General features: G+C 39.0%; 5 protein-coding genes across 8 annotated transcripts in view; 3 read left to right on the top strand and 2 right to left on the bottom strand.

Annotated features, from left to right (window-relative positions):
- tanc2b (tetratricopeptide repeat, ankyrin repeat and coiled-coil containing 2b) overlaps positions 1-4,391 on the top strand; it is a 221,175-nt gene extending 216,784 nt beyond the window's left edge. For all 4 annotated transcript variants that reach the window (XM_033984198.2, XM_033984199.2, XM_055229420.1 and 1 more), the window contains 2 exons: positions 77-177; positions 260-4,391. In XM_033984198.2, the coding sequence (XP_033840089.1) occupies positions 77-177; positions 260-2,258 (2,100 nt within the window). In that variant the 3' untranslated portion in view covers positions 2,259-4,391. The remainder of the gene's footprint in view (positions 1-76; positions 178-259) is intronic.
- A 16-nt stretch (positions 4,392-4,407) lies between these two features.
- Positions 4,408-8,067, bottom strand: g6pc3 (glucose-6-phosphatase catalytic subunit 3). Its single transcript, XM_033984202.2, has 6 exons — positions 7,745-8,067; positions 6,939-7,033; positions 6,764-6,854; positions 6,129-6,247; positions 5,648-5,789; positions 4,408-5,254 (listed from the first exon to the last, which is right to left on the bottom strand). The coding sequence occupies exons 1-6, from the start codon at positions 7,960-7,962 to the stop codon at positions 4,912-4,914; spliced, it is 1,008 nt and encodes a 335-aa protein (XP_033840093.1). The 5' UTR covers positions 7,963-8,067; the 3' UTR covers positions 4,408-4,911.
- Positions 8,068-8,979: 912 nt separating this feature from the next.
- lsm12b (LSM12 homolog b) lies at positions 8,980-14,801 on the top strand. Its single transcript, XM_033984748.2, has 5 exons — positions 8,980-9,159; positions 10,801-10,934; positions 11,832-11,941; positions 12,966-13,092; positions 14,200-14,801. Exons 1-5 carry the CDS (start codon positions 9,033-9,035, stop codon positions 14,290-14,292), a joined length of 591 nt encoding a protein of 196 aa, XP_033840639.1. The 5' UTR covers positions 8,980-9,032; the 3' UTR covers positions 14,293-14,801.
- A 608-nt stretch (positions 14,802-15,409) lies between these two features.
- LOC117387710 (slit homolog 2 protein) lies at positions 15,410-19,656 on the top strand. Its single transcript, XM_033985250.2, has 2 exons — positions 15,410-15,978; positions 18,886-19,656. The coding sequence occupies exons 1-2, from the start codon at positions 15,616-15,618 to the stop codon at positions 19,654-19,656; spliced, it is 1,134 nt and encodes a 377-aa protein (XP_033841141.2). The 5' UTR covers positions 15,410-15,615.
- A 1,431-nt stretch (positions 19,657-21,087) lies between these two features.
- tmem101 (transmembrane protein 101) lies at positions 21,088-24,488 on the bottom strand. Its single transcript, XM_033985211.2, has 4 exons — positions 24,325-24,488; positions 23,056-23,236; positions 22,460-22,606; positions 21,088-22,068 (listed from the first exon to the last, which is right to left on the bottom strand). Exons 1-4 carry the CDS (start codon positions 24,453-24,455, stop codon positions 21,760-21,762), a joined length of 768 nt encoding a protein of 255 aa, XP_033841102.1. The 5' UTR covers positions 24,456-24,488; the 3' UTR covers positions 21,088-21,759.
- Between the last annotated feature and the right edge of the window lie 519 nt (positions 24,489-25,007).

Raw genomic sequence — 25,007 nt, forward strand, 5'->3', positions numbered from 1 at the left:
TAAGACAGATGATCCGTAAATAAGACTAAACCTGTATTGTGTTTTTCCACTAGTCCTAATCATTTTGCTTTTACAGGACTTTGGGATGGCTGAGGAATTTGCTACTAAGGCACTTGAACTAAAACCAAAATCCTATGAAGCCTACTACGCCAGGGCACGTGCCAAGCGTAGCAGCAGGTAACCTTTTGTTCTAATACTATGATAAATAATTTAGTATTTACTTTTCGTAGCTAATAGTTGCATACATTTAATTTCACAGACAATTTCCTGAAGCAATGGAGGACCTGAATGAAGCCATAAAGCTGTGCCCAAACAACCGTGAGATCCAGAGGCTGCTGCAGAGAGTGGAGGAGGAGTTCAGGCAGTTGACGCAAGGCGACCAGCCGCAGGACCTGGACCTAGAGCCTCCCCCCTCGCCCCCTCCCACACCTCCCCCTGATGATGAGGAGTCCCTGTCCCTCTCCGTGCCCCTCCCTCTGCCCCCTGAGCCGCGCCTCGATGACATGGAGCCCGTGCAGGACCTGTTTGAGGACGAGGACTATCTGGAGCAGGAGCTAGAAGCCATGTCTCTGGGGCTGCCTCCTCCAGACGCTCTCACTAATGCTTCCAGTCTGCCCATCATCCAGAGCCCCCCACTGTCCCCCACACACCCAGACCAAATCTATCTGAGTGGGGGCTCGCCTATGGGCCAGCCCTATGAGTACCACCCCACTTCCTCTTCCATGTCCTCTCCAACAAGAGGCTCATACCAGCCCACCTCCCCCTCCCTGTCCCCCACTCATCAGAACCACTACAGACACAGCCCGCCCCAGACCTCGCCTGTGCACCAGGCGTCCTATCGCTACAGTCCTCCTCCTGGAGGCATGGACCAAAGCCCCCCTCCGTCACCCCTGCGGCGGGCCGCTCAGTACAGAGCCAGCCCCCCTCTGGAGAGTGTGTGCATGTACCGCTCTCAGTCAGGCTCCCCTGTGCGCTTCCAGACGGAGCAGCTCCCGGGGCGACCCAAGTCTCCTCTGGCCAAAATGAGCAGTCAGCGCTCGTTCCAGCTCACCTCGCAGCCCTCGCTATCGTCCCACCAGGCTCAGGGCTTGCGCCTGCAGCCGTCCATCGCACAGATTGTCCGCACCAACCAGCCCAGCGTCATGGGCAACAGCAGCTACGGGGGCCACCCCCTGAGCGCCCGGTACCAGGCGTCTGTGGACCTCGTGTACCAGCCCTCTCTGGATGGGCGCTCCATGCCACAGGTCCAGGCTAGCCTCAGCTCAGGGGCCCTCTGTCAGCACGGGGGCCGAGGAGGGGTTATGGAGCCAAGCCTCTTGAAGGACGAGCTGCCCCAACGCCCCTCCTCTGCCTACCGCGCCAGCAGCGGGGGTCCGGGCGGCATCCGCTACAGCCAGACTCCTCAGATCAGCCGCAGCCAGTCGGCCGCCTACTACCCTGTGTCTGAGCACGTGCTGGAGCGGGCCAATGCCATGCCCCCCTGTCAGCTGGGCTCCCCTGAGATCCCCCACATGGTGCGGCGGCCCGTCAGTGCGAACACCACCGAGATGAAGATGCCCACTCCCAGACCCCTCATCCACTCCCAGAGCGTAGGACTGCGCTTCTCCCCCTCCACCAACAACATCACAGGCTCCACCTCCAATCTGGCCCCCGGCTTCAGGCCCTCATCCTCCATCCAGCAGATGGAGATCCCTCTGCAAGCGTCGTACGAGCGCTCCTGTGATGACATCTCTCCCATCTCCCCCTCTCAGGGCGGGGGGCTGTACCCGGGCGAAACCACCCGCTCCAGAAACACTCCTTTTATGGGCATCATAGACAAGACGGCGCGGACTCAGCAGTACCTGCACCAGCCCTCCAGGACACGGCCCATGACCTCCATGGACTCTGCCATCAGCCCCACCTCCCCGGGGCAGCTGGTGTCGCAGGGCTCCACCTATAGCCCCCCTGCTTCTCTGGGCAACATCGCCTACTACAACAAGACCAACAACGCCCAGAACGGACACCTGCTGGAGGAGGACTACTACCAGACGCAGCCCCCCTCCCTGGGGAAGCTGGCCAACGGCTCCCGCGGAGGAGGGGACATCCTGGAGCGGGTCAGCCAGGTGCCCACCTACCCCGACGTGAAAATGGCCAGGACTCTGCCCGTGGCACAGGCCTACCAGGACAACATGTACCGCCAACTGTCCCGCGACTCCCGCTCCCAAGGCCCCCCCTCCCCCATCAAACCAAAGAGACCGTTTGTGGAGTCCAATGTGTGACGCTGTGGATGAATGGTTTGACTGGGCCCGAGTGAGAGGACACGTGTGAAACAGTATGAGACACGAATGAACAAACACTAATATGACACAGTTAACCTTGCAGCGGGCGCACACTGGGACTTACAAGAACAACACAAGAAACAGACGTGATTACTTCATTATCAGGTTCTAAAGGTACAAATACAAAAGGGTCATTTAATGTTCTTTCACAAACCACTACATCGATACAGAAAATGGGACTGAGAAAGTATTAATCAATCGACTCTGCTTGTGGACTCTCCATCTACTCTTCTTTCAAAGTGTGCTCTTAAACAAGGTTGGCCCTATTCAATGTAATACAATATTCTATGTTCAATAGTGTACATTGCTCCGAAAATACAAATGGATCAACAACTCAGTACTTAGAGAAGATGCTCATATTTATAATTAAGTTATATACTGTACATAAACATAGAACAAACATAGTTTGCATTTGAAATGTATACTGTTAACCCAGCCTTGACGTCCCACGGTTCGTCATAAGAGAAAGTGAAACTGAAGCAATGTCAAAGAAAGAGGGACAACGACCAACTTTGATATGACATTATTACCTCCATTGAGTGACGAAGCTTTTGTTTTGTGTGTTTGGAAATATTTTTACATAACGAGTTATTATAGAGTTTGAACTCGTAATAATATACTGGTCTGACCGTGTAGTTTTAAATTTCATCATTTGGTTACAGTTACTTTCTTTTATGTATTTGATTTTAAGTGATCTGCTGTATTATCCTTTCATTACAAGCCTCATGCCTTAGTGTGAACAAGAGGTGGCAGTCATCTTGAGCTATTTAAATGATCAACACTACTGTGGTCTGTTTAGACAAAGAATGAGAGGGAAGTGCAATATCTGCGTTTTCAGAATAAGTATCTTTTAGAATAAGAACAGTTGAGTGATACGCCACATTTCTCTCAAAGTTTGCCTTTGTCCCTCCCCTGCACATAGAGGCACTGTATTTTTAAATATCAGATATACAGTATAATATAGAGATGGTATCAAGGACAGTGCTCAGAGAATAGCAAGCAAATGCATACACTACCACTGTTAACCTCCCTTCCTCCTACATTATTTTTTAATTTGTACCGATAAAAATGTCCTTCACTTCTGCACTATAAAGCCTGTTAAGTTCTTAACTAAGGGTGCACTTTATGTATTTTACTTATTTTATTGTTCGATTGTTGGAAACGTGTGATTGGTCAGTTTAACCTGGCCAGTGCGACTATCATACACTATATGATTTAAGCAGCAGTGATGAATGACAACACAAAGAGCAATGTTTTTTTCAGGTGACGATGTATAGCACAAGTTGTATATAGTGGCTATGGTCCGGGTATGTAAAGAGAAGCATAGTATCCCACATCTGAAATATTGTCAAATCAGTCGTCAAATCCACTGGTTTTACGCGCATCTACTGCAAAATGATATTACTGAGTTTAACCATATGTATATTGGAGTCTGGGTGTTAGAACAAGCAGCACTATAATGTAAAAGATATTTGTAAATGTGGATAAAGTTATAGACCGTGTGTCTGTAACTGTATATTTTGGTTGTCTGATAGAGTATCTAAAAGAGGTGGTTCTTATTGTAATTGCCTTCTCTGAATAATAATCTGATTTACCTGCTACAAAGAAAGATATAGACAATATATCTTTAGGAAATGAAGGTTTAAAATGTACCATATTTGTTTTAAATGAGACTTCTCTGAGGATATTTGAGGGTGTGTGGTTTTGCGCTGTCTGTGTACATTAGTTGCTGTAAATAGTCCGGTGCATGTTCTATTGTTTCCATGAGCTCCGTGTCCAGACTGAAGGACACAATGTAAACGAATGGGATCTCAATAAGGAGTCTGCTATCCTGACCTGTCCTCTTCATTTTAGCACCAAACAAATGCGAAAGGTTCTATTTTATTTTCATGTGTTTGCTTGCTGAGCAGAGTTCTCTTGTCTGTAAATGTGAGCTTTCAGATCGCTGTGACTAAAAGTTTAATTAAAAACAATAAAAAGAATGTGTTTTTATCTCATGATAACTGATTGTAATCTGTACAGTCAAACATATGTATTGGAAAAATAACATTTATAAATGGTTACCAACTGAAACACACAGTGCATGTGCGTGTTATTAATTTATTAAATAACAAAATACAGATTTATATTTTAGAATTATTTTGGTCGAACACATTTGGTAAAATAAGATTTCCAACACATATTAAGACCACTTGTCCAGCATTAATCTTCAAAAAGACGACTTAAATCATGGAATGCGTTACAGTGTTTTGTATTAAGTGCAGCCGTTGAACTGTCGGTTGACAAACAATAGATGGCGCTGTTTTCGCAGTAACGTCACTACTTGGAAAAGCAACTCATTTTACAGTGCAAACTGTATCTAAAGACATTGGGTAGTGCAAAAATAGTTTTTAAAACAAATGACATTCATTGAGGAAAGTAAACATCTGACAGTATTGGGCCTGACTGAACGATGCAGCACATGGAGTGAAATGAAACTGAACAGACCCACTGCCTGAAAATCAATGTAAACACAGACAATTGTAGTATTAAAACTGCATCAACTTAAACAACTTGAACTGATAAGAACCATTTAATGCTTTTTTTTTTGCATCTAATCTCTCTTCCTTTTGTTTGTGAAAAAGTGGATTGCTCCCGGGACTATAACCATGACCAGCAGAGGCACCATCACAAACTTAACAAAGAAAAGGCAATAGAACAGGAGATGTGGTTTGACTGGCAGCGGCAGGCGGTTAACATGGTACAGCCCCATAGACGAGAAGGCCAAGGACAACGCTCGGGGGGCTAAAGGCAGAGACCAACCCCCCGGCCTCCAGCTTTGGGCCAGTCCGAAACCCAGCAGAGCCCCACAGTCCCGGGTCACAGAGGAGAACGGGGCAGTGTCCAGTCTGATCCACTCAGTGCGGCTGCACCACTTCTTAGCCAGAGCAATAGACCTGTGGGAAAGAGGAATTAAATAAATAATTCTATGTGTGACTTTTCCATTAAAAGAATGTATTATGTATGTTTGGGTGTTTAGTATTGTAAACTATAAAATTTTGCATTTGCAACTGTCAAACCTCACCCCTTCATTGTGGCATTTCATTGTAACAATACTGCAGATTGTCGCTTATTTTTTTATAATTTCAATTAGTTACATAAAAATAGGCAGGGATAGGGAGTAGGTGAAAGAAAGAACTTTCTGAGCACTCAAGCCTCAAATGCAGGATGATACAGCATTTCTCAAACATGCATGAATCAATCAAAAAACTACTTTGACCAAACTAAAAGTGAGGGAACACTGTTATAACATGGCTAAAAGATCATAGAAGTCGATTTTAAACACTCACCAGGAGAGGTTAATTCCTATCTCCTTCAGTACAAAATGAATCAGGACAGCACTTAGCAGAAGACCAAAGCTGATTTTGAAGAAAAACAGCAGGGGGCGACCTTCAGGAACTCTTTGGCCCAGAACAACTCCAAGGATCAAACCTGAACAAAAACACCCACTTATGAGTATAGTTTCTATTGTACACTACAAATATAAGAACTTAAAGTACATATGAAAGATTTTCATATTTTTTCTTATTATTATTGGTCTGGAACACATTTTTTCTGATAGTATGAACTTCTATTTAACAAAATAAAGCAGTTTGTTTTTTGTTTTTTTTATTAGTCTCATCATAGCTATTATGTAAATTAGAACAGTTTTGGCCCTTGCTAACATTATGGTTACCTCTATGTTTGCCATAGGTCAAATTATACATTTTTGAAAAAAATGATGCAAGATTTTTAGTAAGATCTTTAGTAAGATGTTGTTTGTTTTCTGACCTGTAATGGCTCCAGCAAAAACCTGATGAGGAAAATGAGCCAGAATGTAAATCCTGGAGAGTCCGACTACAACAAGCAATGCGGCATAGAGCAGGTAAGGGACAGCTGTGAGCAGGACACTGAAAACAAACAGAGGAATTTTAAATTAAGGTGATAACTCAGTGTTATTCAGTAGTGGATGAAGTAGTCATTTTTGTTACTTAAGTAAAAGCACAGATACAGAGGTAAAAGTTACTTGAGTAAAAGTATTACATGAAAAAAAATGACTAGAATAAAAATATTAAAGGACTTGTTTAAAAATGTAATTCTAGAAGTAAAAAAAAAAAAAAGTATTTCACACAAGTATTGTTAATTTGTTAAAGGTTTAAATGTGGTAAAAAATGGTATATTTTGGTCAACAGTAGCGAAACAAATCCATGTCTTAATTTTTTGTGTGAACTTTGTGTGGATGCCGAACATAAAAAAATAAAATAAAAATAACCCCTCAAATCATATGAAAGTTACTTTTTACTTTTCAGTCTAGTTAAAAAATATAGTGGAGTAAAAAGTACAGATATCTAAAAACTGAACTGAAGTACAGTACTTTACCTTCCACCACTGTTGGTATTACATTATTAATAATATTTGAGAAATACCTGTTGGTCCTAGCGTAAATCACTCGTGCCACTGCAGTAATCACGACCCACCAGACTGCAGCTGTGACCATTGCATGACCTGATGGACTACCTGTGGAGCATTAAATAGTATTATGAACTGACCGTATAGTGGCTAATATTATTGTACAGTAACAGTAATGTGTTTTCTTTTTACCTGGTCCGGTCTCACAGGTGGAGGGAAACTGGTGCACTTTGGGTAAGAGATTATTTTCACCAATCCACCAAAATGGCCGTTCTCCAAACAGCATCCTGAGTAAGACGTCACACATACAGTCAAAAGGTAAAAGTGGTAATTAACTTGAATGTAACTTTTTCGGTGAAGGACCAGCTGCTTATCTACATGTAGATGGTACTGCTTTGTCTGGATGTTCCACTGTATGAAATTCAATATATCTATCTCCATGGAGACAAGAAGCCGACCAAGTTACAGGTCAGCTCTATGGAGAGGCAACCCCGCTCAGAGTAAGAATGCATTTGTTTCAAGGTCAGTGAATGAACAGACAATTTGACTGAAACTTGATTAATAGCATCTTCATGGAGGTGGCAGACCATACATCAAAAAGTTACACACTGCACCTTTAAAATTAGATTGCTATATTTTGGAAAATAGCTAAAAAAAGAGAGATATTATTAGAGATTAAAAAGAAAAATTAACCAGGCTGTAAGTTCATATCAAAAGTTTGGGTTTAGCTTTAAAAACAATGGTTCCGCATCGCCTCTGTTTCACACGGATCCGAAAAGAAAGGCATCTCCCGGAAGTGGTAACGTTTACAAAAACTTCTTAGCTCTTTTTGAGCATAAAATATGAAAAATACAACAAATAAAGACATGCATTTTGCTGCAGAGATGCTAAAATGCCTCTGCAGCAGATGAACAAACTAAACGTTGATAACAAGCTAGCATATTCAAAGTAAATGATGATAAAATAATAAATAACAAACAATATAAGCATCTCCTTACCATTTTAATACCACGTTGAGCCACTCAGAAATAGCTGCCACCCAAAGCACTGCGATGCCTGCTCGTTTGCTGATGAAATACGTGAAAGGAAAGACAAGTAGAAATGCAGCTTTTGGATCTCCAAGATGTGTCACTACAAGCCAGAGGTTTTCATAACTCTTCGTCCCCAGTTGAAGCCTTTCTGCCATCCAAACGCCGTAGGTATGAAGAATCTCCATTTCTAAAGAAGAGTCACATTAAAGTTGACAAACGTGGGAACATCAGATATTCAGCTCCTCAGGTTAAGAGGAGGTGGATGATGATGTCCTGAGAAAACCGGTGTGTCATGCTGTACTGTGTCCAGTAGAGGGAGCTATTCTAACGGTTAAACTGCGGTCAAATATTAAAATGGTACAAATTTGTGAAAATAACTGTGGTTTTCTTAAACCTTATGAAAACATTACATTCTCATCTTTAAATGGTAAAAATTGTCAGCATGTAATTAAAAATAAATGAATAAAAAGGGAACATTTGAGGTAACCCTGGGGTAAAACAACGTTCGACGACAGCAGTGTGGCATAAATACAGTTTAGAGATACAACGGATACTGTTGCCGTACCATTTGTGGCGGCCATCTTGTGACTGTAAGAGGAGCAAAATGCAAGGAATTTTAGTCTGTCAGGAATTGATTTCGTTGAACTATGAAAATGAATACTATTACAGAGTTAATATCTGTGCATGTCAGTAATAAACTGGACGCAACTACTGATACTTAAACAAATATTGACTAAAGATTATTATTTGTAGTAAACTTATGTATGTATGTATTTGAATTTATGTATTTATAGGTTTTGTTCCCATTATTATGGCTGAACATGGACATTTGAAAATTACTATAAAAAGCTATCTCCCTATTTATGGTATTCAGAATGATGAAAAAAAAAATAGTCTAGTTGCCATAGTAATTAACGATTAATTGCGTGAAATTGAATAGTCTTTGAATAATACATGCTCCTTGAAGTATTATTATTATTTTTTTACATCCTTTAGAATGTTTTGGACATTAATATCATAAAACAACAAACTATAAGTAGTAATTCACAATATACTATAGTAAAATAGATTTATTTGCCTACTAAATGACAAAACGTACCTGGGACAAAAACGTTGGTAACCACTGCGTTGGTTACTATGGCGATGACCTCTCTAGTTTAGTTATACTGTATTGCGACGACACGCCCAGCTTCGGTTGAATACGCCATCGCGTCGCTTTACGTGAGGCAGGCGCTCCGGTTTCCTGGCGGAGAAGATGGCGGCTCCTGGACCGGGGGAGTATTTCAGCGTCGGGAGCCATGTCTCTTGCCTCACCTGCTTGGGCCAACGACTTAATGGAGAAGTGGTCGCGTTTGATTACCAGTCCAAGATGTTAACTCTGAGTATCCTTTGTTTGTTTGCGCTGCGGATGGCTCGCTGGCCTGCCTGGCTGCAAGGGCCTGTAGGGTAACCGAGTGTGTGTCAAATAGTGGTCCGCGCAGGCGTAATTGCTGGCAGCAGAGTTGGATATCTTTGTCCTTTTTAGAGTATTCACCTTAAAACAAGTGTTGATTGTGTTTGCACTGCTTGTGTCTGCTTTGGGGTGGTCGCGGGGTCATTTCACGGGTTCACCTAATGTGCTAGGGAGTGCATGTGTTTTGAATCAGCTCATTGTATTGCCAGATCTCAACATGGATCACTATCTGGCAACGGATCCCAGTAAGGCATCATGGCTGGGTGTTCTCAACAGGCACAAATCGCTGCTAGCTGACGACCTTCCTGACATTTCACCATCTTGTCGTTTTAACCGCATATCTTCCAATGTCACATAGCCTTTGGGTAAGAACTTCACGGAATGCTAGCTATTTTGGCTACAGGCTAAAGATGAATGAACACCGATTAGCCGTGCACACTACTACCAAGTTGATGCTAGCGGCTAATGTGCTAAGTTTCGGTAGCTTCAGTGGTCAGGCATCTCCCCACCGCCCCAAACCCGGACTGTATTTGTGTTTACGAGTTGGAAACGTACAACCACAATGTATTTATAGATGTGTTTTATATTTACATGTATTTAATAGCTACTAGATAGGCTTCTGTGCAAGAGATCATGAGCATCCCTCGCTGTGTTCCACCCATCGTTAGCCTGATGGTCAGAAATGCCTACTCCAGTGAATGAATGAACGTGGGTGTGTTGAATGAATATGATATCAAGGAAGCATGCTGTTTACTCGTGTTGTACCCCGTAAGGCTAAATTTAGATTTGTTATGACAACTAAACCTCAGGCTATTTCCAACTTTGATAAATCTGTAATGTGGTTGTACACTCAGATGTAAAAACTGGTTATATTGAGTAAAACGGAGTGAATATGGACTATAGAGTTTGCATCAGAATTGGGACTTGATATGAGTTAATATTTTGTGGTGCAGTGATGTCTAAGTACTAAAGTCATACAGCAAGTTTGACTGGATGTGCTGCCTATAATATTGGCACACATCATACCATCATCTTTGTGTAAACCACTTTTAATGCCCAGTTTGCTTTTGGTTGAATATTTATAATGGTGTATAATGGCTGACAAAACTAGTATTTTATCTAAATACTGTATTGTGATTAGCTGTGGGTAATTGACCAAAAAATCTAGTTTTTGTGGTGTCTCAGTTACATTATTAATAGAGATGTTAAGTTAATCTGACTTTTTTTTTTTTCTTTTAAACTTCAAACAGTTTTTAAATATTTTAGTTGAGTTTAAGGATCAGACAAAATGTTTATTATAAATTATAAATTCATTCATTTTTTGCTTGTTTCAAAATGGCTTCACAATATTATACAAACTTTACCCGCCTACCCCTCATTGCCATCCATAGAGGCTTCATTCATCCCTTCGTGGCAGCATTTCTCATTCTTATCCACTGCTGTAACTGTTACTGCCCTGACACAATTCACCACAATTTCTTCTGCTCTGTGTAAGCTTTGAAATCCCACTTTAGTCCAGTTTTAGTGTCATATTTTGTACTTGTTGCACCTTGACCCTATTTTCCCAAAGAATGTGCTTCCTCCAGCGGTAAGCCAAACCTCAACGACGTCATCCTGATCAACTTAGCCTATGTTTCTGATGTGGACATAATAAATGACCGCACTGAGACCCCTCCTCCTCTAGCATCTCTGAATGTTAGCAAGGTAAGTGGATATCAATACTCCTACTTCCTTATCCCAGCGTATATGGATTTGTGGCTCAGTTGACAAATTGCCTGTAAATGTTAAGATCATTTTCTTATAGTGTAGTAGATCACACTTAAGGTATAACAAGTGCACAAAGTAATAATGAAACTGAGTACATATGAACTGAGTTGGTCATTTCCTGTCCTGATGAATCAACTCAAACTCATTCACAGCTCAGTGTGTCATATGGGGCTGAAGTTTATTATAGAAATTCTTAGTCACCTGTCCTGTGCATTGATTAATTAAACTAAAAGACAACAGCTCTCAAAATTAATAGAATCTTTCCAAAAACAACTATGTATACAGAGAAGTACTAGTAAACATACAGCATCTTCATATTAGAAAAAAGGCAGATTTAAGTGTGTCGTCACTCCCTAAACTCCAGCTAACTCACTCCATGTATTTTCCTTTCTGCTGTTGTGCCTATAGATCCAAATACAAATAAAATAAGATAATTAGTCGACCAGTACAAAAATTGGTCAACTAAGACGACATCAACAGATTAATTGACTAAAAATTACACCCCCAGTTTCAAGTCTGTCTCATGCATTTACATGACCAGAAGGTTGGACAAGGCCTTCGTTTTACTTGCTGCTGGGCACAGAATTTTAATAAGCAAAGTGCTTCTGAAAATCAAATGAATATAAAAATGTCAACTTTTGGCATAATTTATCAATAATGTTCCTTAAAGAAAATGTAAATTAAATCTCCCTCAAAATACGTTGCATAGTATTTAATTCATAACCTTATATATTTATCCATATTGCTGATTCAATATGTATAAATCCTTTAGCCTTTTTTGCCTGTTTGACAGATAATTTATGCTCAACATTTGTTTGCTGTTCCCTTTCGCAGCTTGCCAATCGAGCACGGACGGAAAAGGAGGACAAGCTGTCCCAAGCCTATGCAATCAGTGCTGGGGTTTCTGCGGAGGGCCAACAACTATTCCAGACTATTCACAAAACGTGAGTCTTTATCATTCAAATGATTGGCCTGGACATGTAGAGTACACTTTGACATGTGACTCTCAATTATCAACATAGACAAACCTTTTTCTTCAAAATAGTCGTCCTTTGTATTTTCCCCCATTCTTTTCCCCTTTAAGATAAGACAGGTGATTTATAGCTGGATGTGTTTAACTACGTTTTAAATTATTTATATATATATATATATATCTGCTTGGTGTATATTGACTGGTTTGTCTTAGCTAGGGCTGTACGAATTTGCAAATCTAATCAGAATCCCAATTTGTTTAAAACATAGTATAGTGTTCAGAGTTCACATTGTAAACAACTCCAGGAGAATTAACATTTTAGGAAAGACTGAAATATGAGCTGATAAACTAATACAAGAAAACCACTTCAGAACATGTGCTAAAAACACAAACTGGATATTTTGTTCTTTCTATTGCACATTCTATTATCTAAAGAATGACAGCCTTTTCTATTTGACCATTCAACAAAGTCTATGATTTCAGTTAATTAAAAAAAAAAAAAAAAAAATTGTAAAGGGACAGCACATATTAATGAACCTAAAGATTATAGCCAGCGTTGCAAATTTCCATCTTCAGTCCCTCGGCAGGTTGATGTTAAACAGTCTACAGAACAGGGAAAAGAACAGCAACAATAACACAAAAGCACACCAGCACACTCACTATGCACACAACACTCTCTGTACATACAATTATAGAACAGTCCATTTGAAGTTAGTGAAAAGTTAAACCAACAACCCCTCAATATAAAAGTGGCATTTGGTTATCCATGCTGACATATTTGACCACTGAACAACCACTGCTTTAAAGTCTCTTCTAGGCTCTATGGGTGTCTGTTTCACTTTCCTCAATTCCTTAAATTTGATCTTAAACTGACCCTAGAGTTTTGTAATTCGAGTTAAAAGTATCTTGTCAGTTTTGTTAGACGGCTACACCCTCATTGTATATCTTTGAGCGCATGTTACTTGAGGTAATCTGAGTTTTCCTTTTCTTAACAGCATCAAAGACTGTAAATGGCAGGAGAAGAACATTATTGTGATGGACGACGTCGTAATCTCACCGCCTTACCAGGTCGAGAACTGCAAGGGCAAAGAGGGAAGCGCTTTAAGTCATGTACGCAAAATAGTAAGTACACCACGTTACTATGGATTAGTAGTTCTCATGCAGCGATGAACTTATCTCTGGTCTCAGATGAGGACAGGAGTCAGTTTTCATGGTTTGAACATATGGAAAAAATAGAAGTGAATATGAATGTAATTTGTACAAGAGCAGTCAGAACAACCCAAAATTGGCAGACGTTACAATACCATTTGCGTACCTCCATCTGTACTTTAGTTGCACAGTTGTTTAGAATTTGTGGTCAATGTGCAAGGCATTAAACTACATTCATACACGTAACTAGCAGAAATAGTGTAGAATATAACTTGGAGATAACTTTGCAATGTTTAGTGTGGTATATCAATAATGATGCCACACTAAGCTAGGTATTGTCCCAAGTTGTCCTCTTTCCCTAAACCCCAAACATAAAGATTAAGAGCACAGCTGGACACTTGAACAGCGGACACTTAATTAATGTGTTTTTTGACCAAAGCTGCTTTATAAGTCAGAAAACCAAGCTCATTGCTGTCACGATAACACATTTTGAAGTACAATATATCGCTGAAGAAAATGTAGACGACAAACAATAATTTTGAAACTAATTTATGACACTTGCGCAATAACCCTAATGTTGGATTATCACAACAGTATAAATATTGTTAGCAGAATGAAACACTTTAATAGTAAATTTGTATCTATAATGAGTCATACAAGTTATTTATTCCTCCCTCTACAGCTCAAACTTAAAATGTTCCCCTCTAGCACAAAGAAATACTCATGATAAATATTGACCCTCAAAAATGATTGTTACATCTGTCTGGTCTTGAAGAGTAAGTCGATATAGTCATTATCGTGACAGGCTCATTGCGTAAAGTTTCTCTCAGATGCGTTCCAACTTTCTATTTCTGTACAAGTATTTAAATATATACACTATAAAGAGACTTGTCCCACGTCCTAGTATGTCATCTCACTCACTACTATGTTTGTTTAGCTCTGTGCCAATGTATAAGATTCGATGAAAATATTTATTTGTGACTATCTACTGTTTTTGAGTTTCTGACCTTTGCAAACACTGTTATCTCTTTATATTTTGTATCAGAGTGACCTTTAACCCCTCATGCTCTCTGTCCACAGGTTGAGAAACATTTTAGAGACTTGGAAAGTCAGAAGTCCATGCAACGTTCACAAGCACAGCAAACACAGAAGGACTCCACTTTATCTTCTTGAGTCGGCAGTGCGGCTCGGCCGGGAGGCGACGAGGCGTTCTGTTCCCACTGCCAGACCAAGTCGGCATTCCTTGTCCTCAGTCTGAGACCACAAGGGGGAGCACTGAGGGCCCTGGATCCTGAAGATCAAAAATACCAATAAATGAAAAAGACAAAAAAGAAAGAGGATTAAAATCTTAAATTAGACTTTATAAAGAATAATTTAAACATGAACCATAAAGCCACCATAGTTTCCTTGACTAACTTGTCTCATCTGCCCCACTCCTCCCTCTCCCCCTGACGCCTTTTGTTTTCCGCCCTCCTTCCTTTGCCTTCAGGTCCATTTCAAAAAGAGAAAACTAGAGCAGTCAGAAAGGCTTGTTAGCTTTATATTCTGTCATCGTTTCCTTTTTTTGCTGTATCCATGTTCTACTGTCTGTATTTTCTGTATTTTAAAACAAAATGTGACTTGAAACGCCACACTTTAAAGGACATTTTCTAAAATAAAAGTAACAAAAATTCTGACTGTAATGCTATAATTTCAACCAGTTCTTGAAGGGCTCTTTATAAGTTTTGCAGACGTTTTTATTTCAAACCTCATTTTGTATTTTGAATGAAGATTGACAACTGAGTTTGTGTTTTTTTTTTCCTCTAAAAGTTGATATTTTTGTTGTCCTGAAGTGTATGGCGCGTTCTTGTGTAACTTGGTGCTCTAGTTTCTTAATGGAGGGATTGTACGGCAGCTTCATTGTGATGCATCCTTGTAATTACAGGTCACTCTGCCTGTCACCTTCTCACATTAATTATTTAAACGATTTAAGCCTCTGGTTTCTCTAAAGCTGTGTGGATGGTGACTTTTATTTCAAAGTTTTGGGATCCTATGAGTAGTACTATCCTGTATGTGGATATGTTTACTTTGCAAAATGTGAGATTAGAACTTTGTTTTGAAAGGATTTTAGACTAATGGGACTTATCTCAGGTAGGAAATTTTGATTTTAAGATATATATTTTTTGTATATTTGTAACTTGTGCTGCTGGTTTTGGTATTCAATTGATCACAGCCATATTACTTTACTCAAAATAATTTCACTTTTCCCACAAAAGAAATCCTCAATTATATTATTTGGACTTATGTTGACTTTGCAAAATCCATTGATGCTTACATAATATGTCATAACTGCAATCCCCAGATTTAAAACTGTTTTGCAGATTCATATACACTGCAGTGAACATAAATCCTTGTTTTGGGATTGGGTCCAAACCGAGGTCCATTTCCACTGATAAGGTCATGTCTCGGGGTTGGCCATTTTTAAGCTCATAATCCGTCTCTAATCAGAAATATTCAATGTCCACAGCTCATATGAAATGTACTGAAATCACTGGCTTGTTGGTCTTTGCAGTTGCAGGGAACAGTCTTATCAATTTCTACAAAATGAATGGTGTGCTACTGCTGCTGGTCATCCTGGGAGACTCCACAATGGGGTTTAAATTGTGTCCCAGCCATTGTCTGTGTTACGAGTTGTCGGATTTGGTGGATTGTAAGTCGCGGGGGCTGACCATTGTCCCTCCTGGAATACCGCACGGGACATGGCTCCTGGATCTGAGCGGGAACAAGATGACCCAAGTGCGCAACCGCTCCTTCAGAGGACTGTGGTCGCTCAAAATCCTGCTCATTTCTAATAACAGCATCCACAGTCTACAACCACAGGTATGACTGTAAATTAATCTGTGTACTTAATACTACTACTACTACTGCTACTTTGATAACACTATAATGACGACTCTACACTTGCCTTTATAAAGAATGGGCAAAGTTAATTCATAATGAACAAATGGTTTATCATATTTCAGGCTTAGTAACTCCTAGCCTCTTAAAAAAACATTACTAACCCTGATTTGAACCAATCTTTTGTCAATTATGAATAAAGTTTGTGCTTTATTCAGGCTAAATGAGGTGTTTTATAGAGGTAGCAGTACATCTGAAACAGTTGTGGTGTCACGGTTACTTTCAGATGATTATATAATGCGATGATGTCCCTGTCAGATGGGACGCAGGGGCTAATGTTCTGTATCGTGATCGAAAAAGCACTTCACACTGAACCAGGTTGATGGTTTATTTCTGTGGTTCTAAGAAAATATTTGGATTTCCAAGTACCACCAGATGAACCAGGTCTCAATGGGACTATTCCAGGTCCAATGATGGAGCGGAATTAAGTAAAAGTAGTAAAGTATTGTCTTTAAGTAAAGTACAGATCCCTAAAATTTTAACTCAAGTACATTTTAACGTGGATACTTTTTACTTTTACTTCACTACATTTGAGAAAATATTGACTGTTGCTTTTTAGACCAGTTAAAAATGTAGTGGAGTAAAAGTATTTATTGTTTGAGACCTGCTGAAAAGGCCGAGGGGTTTATTTTTAAGCCAACAAAAATATACAAATAAAAACAGATGGGGAAAAAAAAATAAAAATCTGGTGTTTATGTTGAACAAAATTCAGCACAAATCATACATTACATTACATTTGAAGCTTCATTAGATCTCAAAACCTGCAAAATACTTTTACATTTTTAAACAGGTACTTAAATACTTAAGTCATTTTTTCATGCGATACTTTTACTACTTTTTGCTCCAGTAGTTTTACTTTTATTTAAGTAGCAAAACTGAGTATGATACGTCTTCCACCATTGTCCAAGTCTAAACTAAGGCTAAGCCAGGTCTAAAATATGAACATACAATTAGTATACTAGTACTGAACCAGGACTATCCCAAAGGAGGACAGACCTGCACCCTGCCCGTCCATGGGAGTGCACCTCTCCTTCGCTGTGCTTCTCCTCAAAGTTAATCTTTTTCCCCACTGTTTTTTTGTTTTAGTCTTTTCTTGCCGAGTTGGAGGGTGTAAGGACAGCGGGTGCTCGGGGACAGTTATCCATGTGCTTGTTTTTTTATGAGTGTTGGTCAATTTGTCTGTTTCACTGTTGGATTTTCTAACTTCAATGACCTCGTTCAGGCATAAGAGGTGACTGCTGTTGTGATTTTGGACTTTACCAGAAGTTGAAGTTTGAATTATGGAATAAATTTACTGTAAATTTGGTGAATATTTGAATCTGTGTACCATCTTAAGGAGGTTGTGTACCACCGGCTTTGGTTTGAGAAACACTGGTCTCTTCTGTAGGACACATTATTAAAGGGCCCATGTTACACTATTCTCTGATCTGTGTTATAATGTCGTTTCCTCATCACAAACATCCCCAGAGTTGGACTTTGTTTCATTCACACATGTTTAACACACAAACCCTGCATATTTTAGGTAAAGTTCTTCTGAAAACACTCTGTTCCACCTTGTGATGTCATGTGGTAATACAGGAAGTGCTCCAGTGTGTATACATTCAGACCATTCAAAAGTTGTATTAAATTGTGTGTTGTGTGCACTTTGGGCGCCAATAACGTCCCACAAACAACAGGATTAGCATTTCAATCTTTGTTCCATACTGGTTGCCTGGGAGAATACAGAATACACACTTCAATAATTTACGCAGATGTGAGTCTGGTCACTGGTGAATCTCCTCCTTTTCAAATAGGGGTGATTGACAGGTGGATTAGACAATCAGGGACAGGCACGGTCCATCCGTCTCAGAAAGTGGGGCTGAAAAACATTGAGATTTCTGCAGAATTAATGAGCGAAGCATTAAACTCTGTTAATCTGAGGTGAGAGAAATGTTATTTTATTTGTAAATCATGCTCCTCTGTCTCACATGTGTCACAGAAAAGAATGGATCTGATTGGACGATCACGTTTGACCGGATTTGAGAGGCAACAGAGGACATGGGGACCAGACTGATATCAATGTGTATAAAGAAATACAGAGAAATACTATTCTGGATTTACCAGGCAACCACACTGGTCCATTACAAATGAAATATTTAAGAATTTCCATTGTATAATAATTAGGCCATAACAATATGAACCTTTCCCAAAGAATCTTTTTTCATATAATAAAATGAAATCCAGTGTTTCTCATAGACGTCTGCTGAGATGGGTGTCACAGGTAATTTGTTTTTTATTTTCATTTCTGTTGTAGGTCATATGTGGACACAATAGTACTTTACTCTGAACAGTTGTACTGTGGTTACTACTTTGTTTCACAAACATTGTCTAAAAATAAGATAGTGACCTTTAATTAAGGAGATAAATGAAACTACTGATGAGTAAGTAGTCTCTCTTATTAGTAGCAAATGGCTGGAACAAACAATGTAAAAGTAGCAAAGTACTGTATTTAAGTACAAATTTTAGGCATTTATAGTTATTTTTGGGTGGATACTTCGCTACATTTGAGAGCAGGTATCTCCACTACATTTTTTTTTTTTTTTTTAAACATGTTTATAGTTTTAGTTTGAGCGAACCAAAATATAGGTCTACAAATAAAAACAGCTAGAAAATAACCCACAATTGACTAAATTACATGTTTCTTTTTACTCTTTAAGTACATTTTTAAATAGGTACTTTAATACTTGAACTTAAGTAGATTTTTCATGTGATACGTTTTCTTGAGTATTTTTTTTTGCTCTGTACTTTTACTTAAGTAACAAAACTCCACTGTCTGTCATATGTTTGCAGTCCCTGTCATCTCTGGAGTTCCTGGAGCGGTTAGACTTGAGTTACAACCGTCTCAAAAGACTTCCTCCAGACTTTTCTCACAAACTACTTTCGCTCAAAGAACTCCGTCTTGACCACAACTTCCTGCGCCTCCTGGACCCCACCTCTCTGCAAGACCTGGAAAACCTACGCAAACTGGACCTGAGTTACAACCAGATTATATCTTTGGATGTCCAATTGTTCCACAGCCTATCCCATCTCAACTATCTCAGCTTGGAAGGAAATAAACTTAACACTCTTATAGATGATTTGTTGAGTCGCCAGCAGAACCTCCAAATCCTACATCTTGGCCACAATAACATAACAGTAATAGAGAATCAAGCATTTACCCCATTGAGAAGTCTAACCTTGCTTAGTTTACATGGCAACCAACTAGTTCACATTCGTTTTAAGACATTTTTAGAGCTGCAAACTACTAACACGCACTTACAACTGGCCTCAAATCCCTGGACGTGCGATTGTGAGCTGCAGAGAGTTTTTGGCAAGATCCAGCACGTGAAGCATTTGCACGTTGTAGATTATAAAGACATAATCTGCCGCGCGCCCCCTCAGTTGGCAGGGAGTTTACTAGCCTCTATGGACAGCCAATTGTGCATGGCAGAAACTGTGTCCGTTTTGGTTATTACTATTACAGTCCTCCTGGCTGTTATTGGCGCACTGGTGAAAGCTGAACGCAATCAGAAGAACAAGCAAAGCCAGAATGAAGCAGACGAAGATAAACATAATAAGTGATGATAAATTATTGGTTTGTATTAACGGAAAGATGGTCCAGGATTGGGAGGTGACGTAAAAAAGGGAACCCGCTAAATATCATGTTGCTGTGATCTGTTACTTGAGGAAGCCTTTGGGTATAACTCTGTGTATCAAGTGAAGTAATTAAATCCACTGCAAGGACTAAATGCCCTGCTTTACCCAGCAATTTATATAGATTAAACCCTTAAAGGTTCATTATGTAACTTTTCAAGTGGAGGGTCTAACATGCCTGTCTTCGTGGAGATGTGTTTTTTCCTGTAATTTTCAACAAATTGGGTCTAAACTTATCTATCTCCAAGAAGACAAAAGTGCTGTCACCCCTCACCAGGCTAGGTTACAGGTCAAATCTGTGGAGAGGCGCTCACAGTGATACTGCATGTTTTTAGGGTATTTTTGAGCAATAATAAAACATGAAATAGGAAAAAAATGCAAGATATAGTGGTTTTCCATACTGCAAAATATTCTCAGAAAAGCAATAACATCTTCATGGAGAACAGTAGGCGACAGATCCTTCACCAGAAAAGTTACATACTGCACCTTTAACAAATATACACAGTTGATTATTGTGCAGTGTCCTAATTCTTTCAATAATGGGATGTTAAAATGCTTGAATTTTAAGTTCTTATGCCTAAATGCACTGTAAGCATAACCTTAAAGGGCCCATATTACACCATTTTCTGATCTGTTATGTTTTGTTTCATTCAAACATTCAAACAACACACAAACCCTGCATATTTAGTTATTTGTTCCACCTTGTGATGTCATGTGGTAATACAGGAAGTGCTCCACTGTGTTAAACTCCATAAACCTTCACTAGAATCATTTGGATAATTTCAGCACTGAAATTGCCACTCTCTACTGAACTAGGTAAAAAACGTAAAAGGTAGCTGTTAACTTAAACTACTGCTTCATGACGTCACAAGGTGGAACAGAGCATTTTGAGCTTTGAAGATGTAAACAGACTAAAAGTAATGGGTCACTCAAACATGTATGAATTTAAAAAAAGAACTCAATTTATTTAATGAAGTAACTGCATTTCGCAACTTCACACAAGCATGGGGACCTACACAGATATTTTGTTGTGTTTTTGTGGGATTTATGTGCATCCCAAAACTTTTTTTGTAATAATGGTATGCATTTCTAATTATATACAGTATTATAGTACACTCAGTAAATACCTTGTTTATATTAAACTCTGAGATTTGAATATTGCTATCTGACTTAATTTACATATATAGTGGCTGGAGAGGTGCCATCCCATTTTATCAAGTGAAGCATTTTGTTCCAAATCAAATTTTAGCCTCCACTATTGGCAAAAGGATTATATATGAAAATTGTTGCCTAAGACATGAGGATTAGCATTGTGCAACAACATTTAAAAGTTGGGATTTGGAGTCTCGAAACAGGCATCTGGGCAAATACTTTATTAACTTTAAGTACAAACTGTAACAATCTGGACCTTTGGAATTATAAAAAATACAAAAAAAAACATTATTGGTTTAAATTTCATGCAATAATTTAACTTTTAGAGCTTACTTAATGCTAAAACAGTCAAACAAGGTAAATCGTATATTGCTAACTTGCATACGAGCTAGAAATATGACTGCACTGCCTTAACCTACTTTAACGCGCTATAAATGCAAACGCAAGCATGAGTGTATACAGTAAAAAAGTTATGTGTAAGACTTTCATTGATAATTTACATTCAATAATGCAAACCATATTAAGCTATCTGTAACTTTCCCTTTCTGAATGCAATATAATGTCCATTTCAACTTTTGATGGATGCCTTAAACATAAACAAATCAAATAACCTTATCAAAATAAAAGCCCTATAAATCTAGCATTAAGACCTTTTTCAGATACTTAACAGTGTGAGTACTTAATGTCATATCAGAGCATAACAGACAAATGTAAACATGACTTTTCAAATAAATTATTGGAACCATCAAATGATTCTTGGGAGTGTGTGTTTTTAATTTCCCATTGAGAACACAGGCACCAAATTATCTCAGCTATTACAGTTTTCCTGAGAAGCAACAAATCTCAAGTGCAAAGTTCAGTTAAGGCGGTATTCCATTTTCACCCATCTGTCGCCAGGATGAGAACTGCCCCAAAAATGCCAACGTTATGTCCAATTAGTTTCATCTGGTTCCAAAACTCCACCTTACGAGTGTGATGCCAGTATCCAAGGTTACCATCGATGAGGAGGATGACCAGAGGAAGAACAGTGGCCAAAATCTGAGCCGCTAAACGAATGTACCAGCCGGAGAGGAATGCCAACGCTAGCACGCCAAACAACACCTCCAGAAGCATAAGGGTGAGCTCTCCTCCAACGATGTGGTTCAGGTACGCCAGCCTGTCCTCTTTACTGTGCTGCAGGGAGTACACCTAGTGGAGGGAAAAAGGAACTGCATCATTGGGCTGTTGTCACATATTTTGGTTATTAAAGTTTAAAATAAATTGTAGTTCAGTGTCAATTAATAATAATAAGTAAATGTCCTCTCATGTGAGTCTTTTTGCAGTTTGGGTAATCTCATCCTCACCTTTTTTCCTCACTCCAAATCTCAGTTGATTTTGAATTTTTTTTATTGCTTCATGTTTATCAAAAACATATAAAAGCACCGTTTATAAAGAGCTTGCTTAAAATTTTAATAAAGGTTAAAGTTTTTCCCCATCCAAATATTGCATTCAGTTAGAAAATTCAATTATAGAAGGATGCTTGTGCCACAAAATCTATAAGAAACACTTTTACTTATGATCGTTTGAGAAATGCCCTTACTATGCAGATTAGGTAGATGCCAAAGAAGACCTGTCCCGTCGACTGTAAGGATCTCGTGCGAGGTTTCTGTCGATACACCTCTCCTGCTCCACTGGCCAAAACCAGAAAGCCTCCGATGATGGCCAGAGCTCTGGAGTACATCCTCACCTGCAAACATGACAAAGTTAAAAAAAAAGAAAAAAAAGTGAATCAAGTTAATAAGTCGATGCATTGTTATGTGTAGAGCTGAAGTTCAGTTTAATAGTTCCTGAAATACAAAGGGAACAAAATATGTCTAAATCAGTGCCTTCTTTATGGAATGTCGGGTTAGATACATTCATTCATTCATTTTTATTTATTTATTTCCCATACCATTTCATTTTGTTGACATCAAATTTAAGAGTAAAAAATATTTATGTGCCTTATTATTATTGGCACGAACAAAAGAAACAGGAAAAAGATACATCTACAACTCTGAACATGAACAATTTCACTTCTGGTAATGGAAGTGAAATTCTCATTAATTTGTTCCATTTCCGGTGAGTTTAAAAAGCATAATAAAGGCTAACCCCACCCACTGTGGAGCTCACTTAACTTGAATTTGCAACATCACCCACCTTGAGCCACTCGCTGTAGTGCACCTGCTCCCCCACGTACGATGCATAGGTGCTGATGGCCAGTTGAATCGCGGCGGCCATCGCAAACCACCGTCTCTTCACCCCAAACGACATGAAACTGGCACACAGCACTGCAGCCCCCATGTCTATGTACAGGTATGGCACTGAGATGTCCGGTTTTCTGAGGAACACAAAATAATTCAATAATATAAATTACTAATAGGTCTGTCACGATACTTACAATATCAACATATCGTTCAGTAGATGAAAGCTGGAGCAGTATATTTTGGGGGTCAACTTTTATCATGTGTACTTTTTCTTCGCACTATTGGGAAATTTTTTGTTACTTTTGTCTATAAGACTTAGGCTGTAAAATGTTAAATTAATAACTTCTATGCCTCATGACAGACACAAACTAAGTAATAAACTAAGTAGTAAACTAACTGTTTCATTCTATTGTTTATGTATTACAACTCATGACTTTAAATAATATTGCAGATTTAGAATAATTTTTGTGGATTAAATCTACTCTTGGGTTATTGTGTCAGTGGCATAGTTTAGTTGCAATATTATTGTTTATTGTCTATATGTACTTCAGCAATATCTCATACTTCAAAATGTGTTATAGTAATGATACTAAGTACATTTCAGTAGTTTCACATAAAGGCTACAATATTTTTAATGATTCGTTTCAATAGAGGTTTCTCAAAATGTAAGCCATAATGTTAATAAAACAATCTGTGTACTAAATGTATAAAGAAACACATTACAGTTACTTATATTTTGGACGTTCTTCCCTGAAAAAGCAATGTATACAACTGGAAATAAGAGCCGTAGCTACAAATATGTAAACTGTGTTATTAAAACATCTAGAAAATGCAATCCTTTTTTAGGTGAATTTGAGTAACATGACAAAATTTGTATAACTTAAGCGCATACTTGAGTGGGTGGGGTTGTTTAAGCAAGATGCCCATCCTACCACAAAGTAAGGATAAAGCATAATGATAATTATATAGCACAGACTAGTGAGCCCATTTTAAATTACAGAGTAGTAGTTCCCATTCTAAAACAGTGACTGCAGATTTCCCTTTTTGCATAAATAAAAAAATCAACCTAAACCTTTTTTATATCAAATGCCAGCTCATATTTGCCTTACTGCTAATAGTGTTAAGCTAATAAAGTCAGTATGCAAATATCTGACAGGTTTAGACAGGCCATAGCAGTTGTTAGCATGTTAGCCCAAGTGCTAAAATCACTCGTTTCTTTTACCTTTTGGAGTCTGCTCGTTCAGCAAACAACATCAACATACTGAAGCAGTTCCAAAACCCAAATCGGGTCAAAATAAAGGCTCCCACTTGGCTCAGAAACCTAAAAAGTTGTTTCCTGCTCGGAGCTGCCATGGTCGCAGTTCATTCATCCAACTGCAGCAGCGCGAAGGATGCGGAGGCGACGTGCACCGGAAGTACAATTACGTATAAACGACGTCACGTTTCTTCTTTAAGGTCCTATATTACACAAAATGGATTCTTGTGAGCTTTAATCTATAAATAAATAAATTGTTACAGAAGTAAAATGGTTAAAATTTAAATTCCATGGGGAATCCACAATCTTCTTTTTTCCATGGAGTGGTTGCTTTGTCTATCTATTTTTTTTGCATTTATTCAATTACACGTTTATATTACACAAAAATACCACGAAAAACCTCAATTTTTACTGTAAGTGATATCTCTCTATAACGCTGACCTTTAACTTGGCCTTGTAGGGTCATCTGCTTGTTTCCTTGGAGATGAAGCGTTATGTACAAAAACATGCTATAGCCTCTATGCAACTGGGATTTAGAACAGTAAAAAGGACAAATGCTGCTCTCTAGAGGTGAAAATAGAGCATAACAGATATCCAAAGGTCAGGTCATTTGTCATTCTTCTGTTACTGCACTATTGGCCTCTGTCTCC

The sequence above is a fragment of the Periophthalmus magnuspinnatus genome, chromosome 19, assembly GCF_009829125.3.
Source record: "Periophthalmus magnuspinnatus isolate fPerMag1 chromosome 19, fPerMag1.2.pri, whole genome shotgun sequence".
Taxonomy (NCBI): domain Eukaryota; kingdom Metazoa; phylum Chordata; class Actinopteri; order Gobiiformes; family Gobiidae; genus Periophthalmus; species Periophthalmus magnuspinnatus.

Excerpts from the sequence above, each read along its gene's own strand:
- g6pc3 (XM_033984202.2), bottom strand. The coding sequence starts at position 7,962 with ATGGAGATTCTTCATACCTACGGCGTTTGGATGGCAGAAAGGCTTCAA. Across the intron at positions 6,855-6,938 it reads CACCTGTGAGACCGGACCAG|GTAGTCCATCAGGTCATGCA; the intron begins GTAAAAAGAAAA and ends AATGCTCCACAG. Across the intron at positions 5,790-6,128 it reads TTTTGCTGGAGCCATTACAG|GTTTGATCCTTGGAGTTGTT; the intron begins GTCAGAAAACAA and ends GTTTTTGTTCAG.
- LOC117387710 (XM_033985250.2), top strand. The coding sequence starts at position 15,616 with ATGTCCACAGCTCATATGAAATGTACTGAAATCACTGGCTTGTTGGTC. Across the intron at positions 15,979-18,885 it reads TCCACAGTCTACAACCACAG|TCCCTGTCATCTCTGGAGTT; the intron begins GTATGACTGTAA and ends ATATGTTTGCAG.
- tmem101 (XM_033985211.2), bottom strand. The coding sequence starts at position 24,455 with ATGGCAGCTCCGAGCAGGAAACAACTTTTTAGGTTTCTGAGCCAAGTG. Across the intron at positions 22,607-23,055 it reads ACTACAGCGAGTGGCTCAAG|GTGAGGATGTACTCCAGAGC; the intron begins GTGGGTGATGTT and ends TCATGTTTGCAG. Across the intron at positions 22,069-22,459 it reads GCATCTACCTAATCTGCATA|GTGTACTCCCTGCAGCACAG; the intron begins GTAAGGGCATTT and ends TCCCTCCACTAG.
- lsm12b (XM_033984748.2), top strand. The coding sequence starts at position 9,033 with ATGGCGGCTCCTGGACCGGGGGAGTATTTCAGCGTCGGGAGCCATGTC. Across the intron at positions 10,935-11,831 it reads CATCTCTGAATGTTAGCAAG|CTTGCCAATCGAGCACGGAC; the intron begins GTAAGTGGATAT and ends TCCCTTTCGCAG. Across the intron at positions 13,093-14,199 it reads TAAGTCATGTACGCAAAATA|GTTGAGAAACATTTTAGAGA; the intron begins GTAAGTACACCA and ends CTCTGTCCACAG.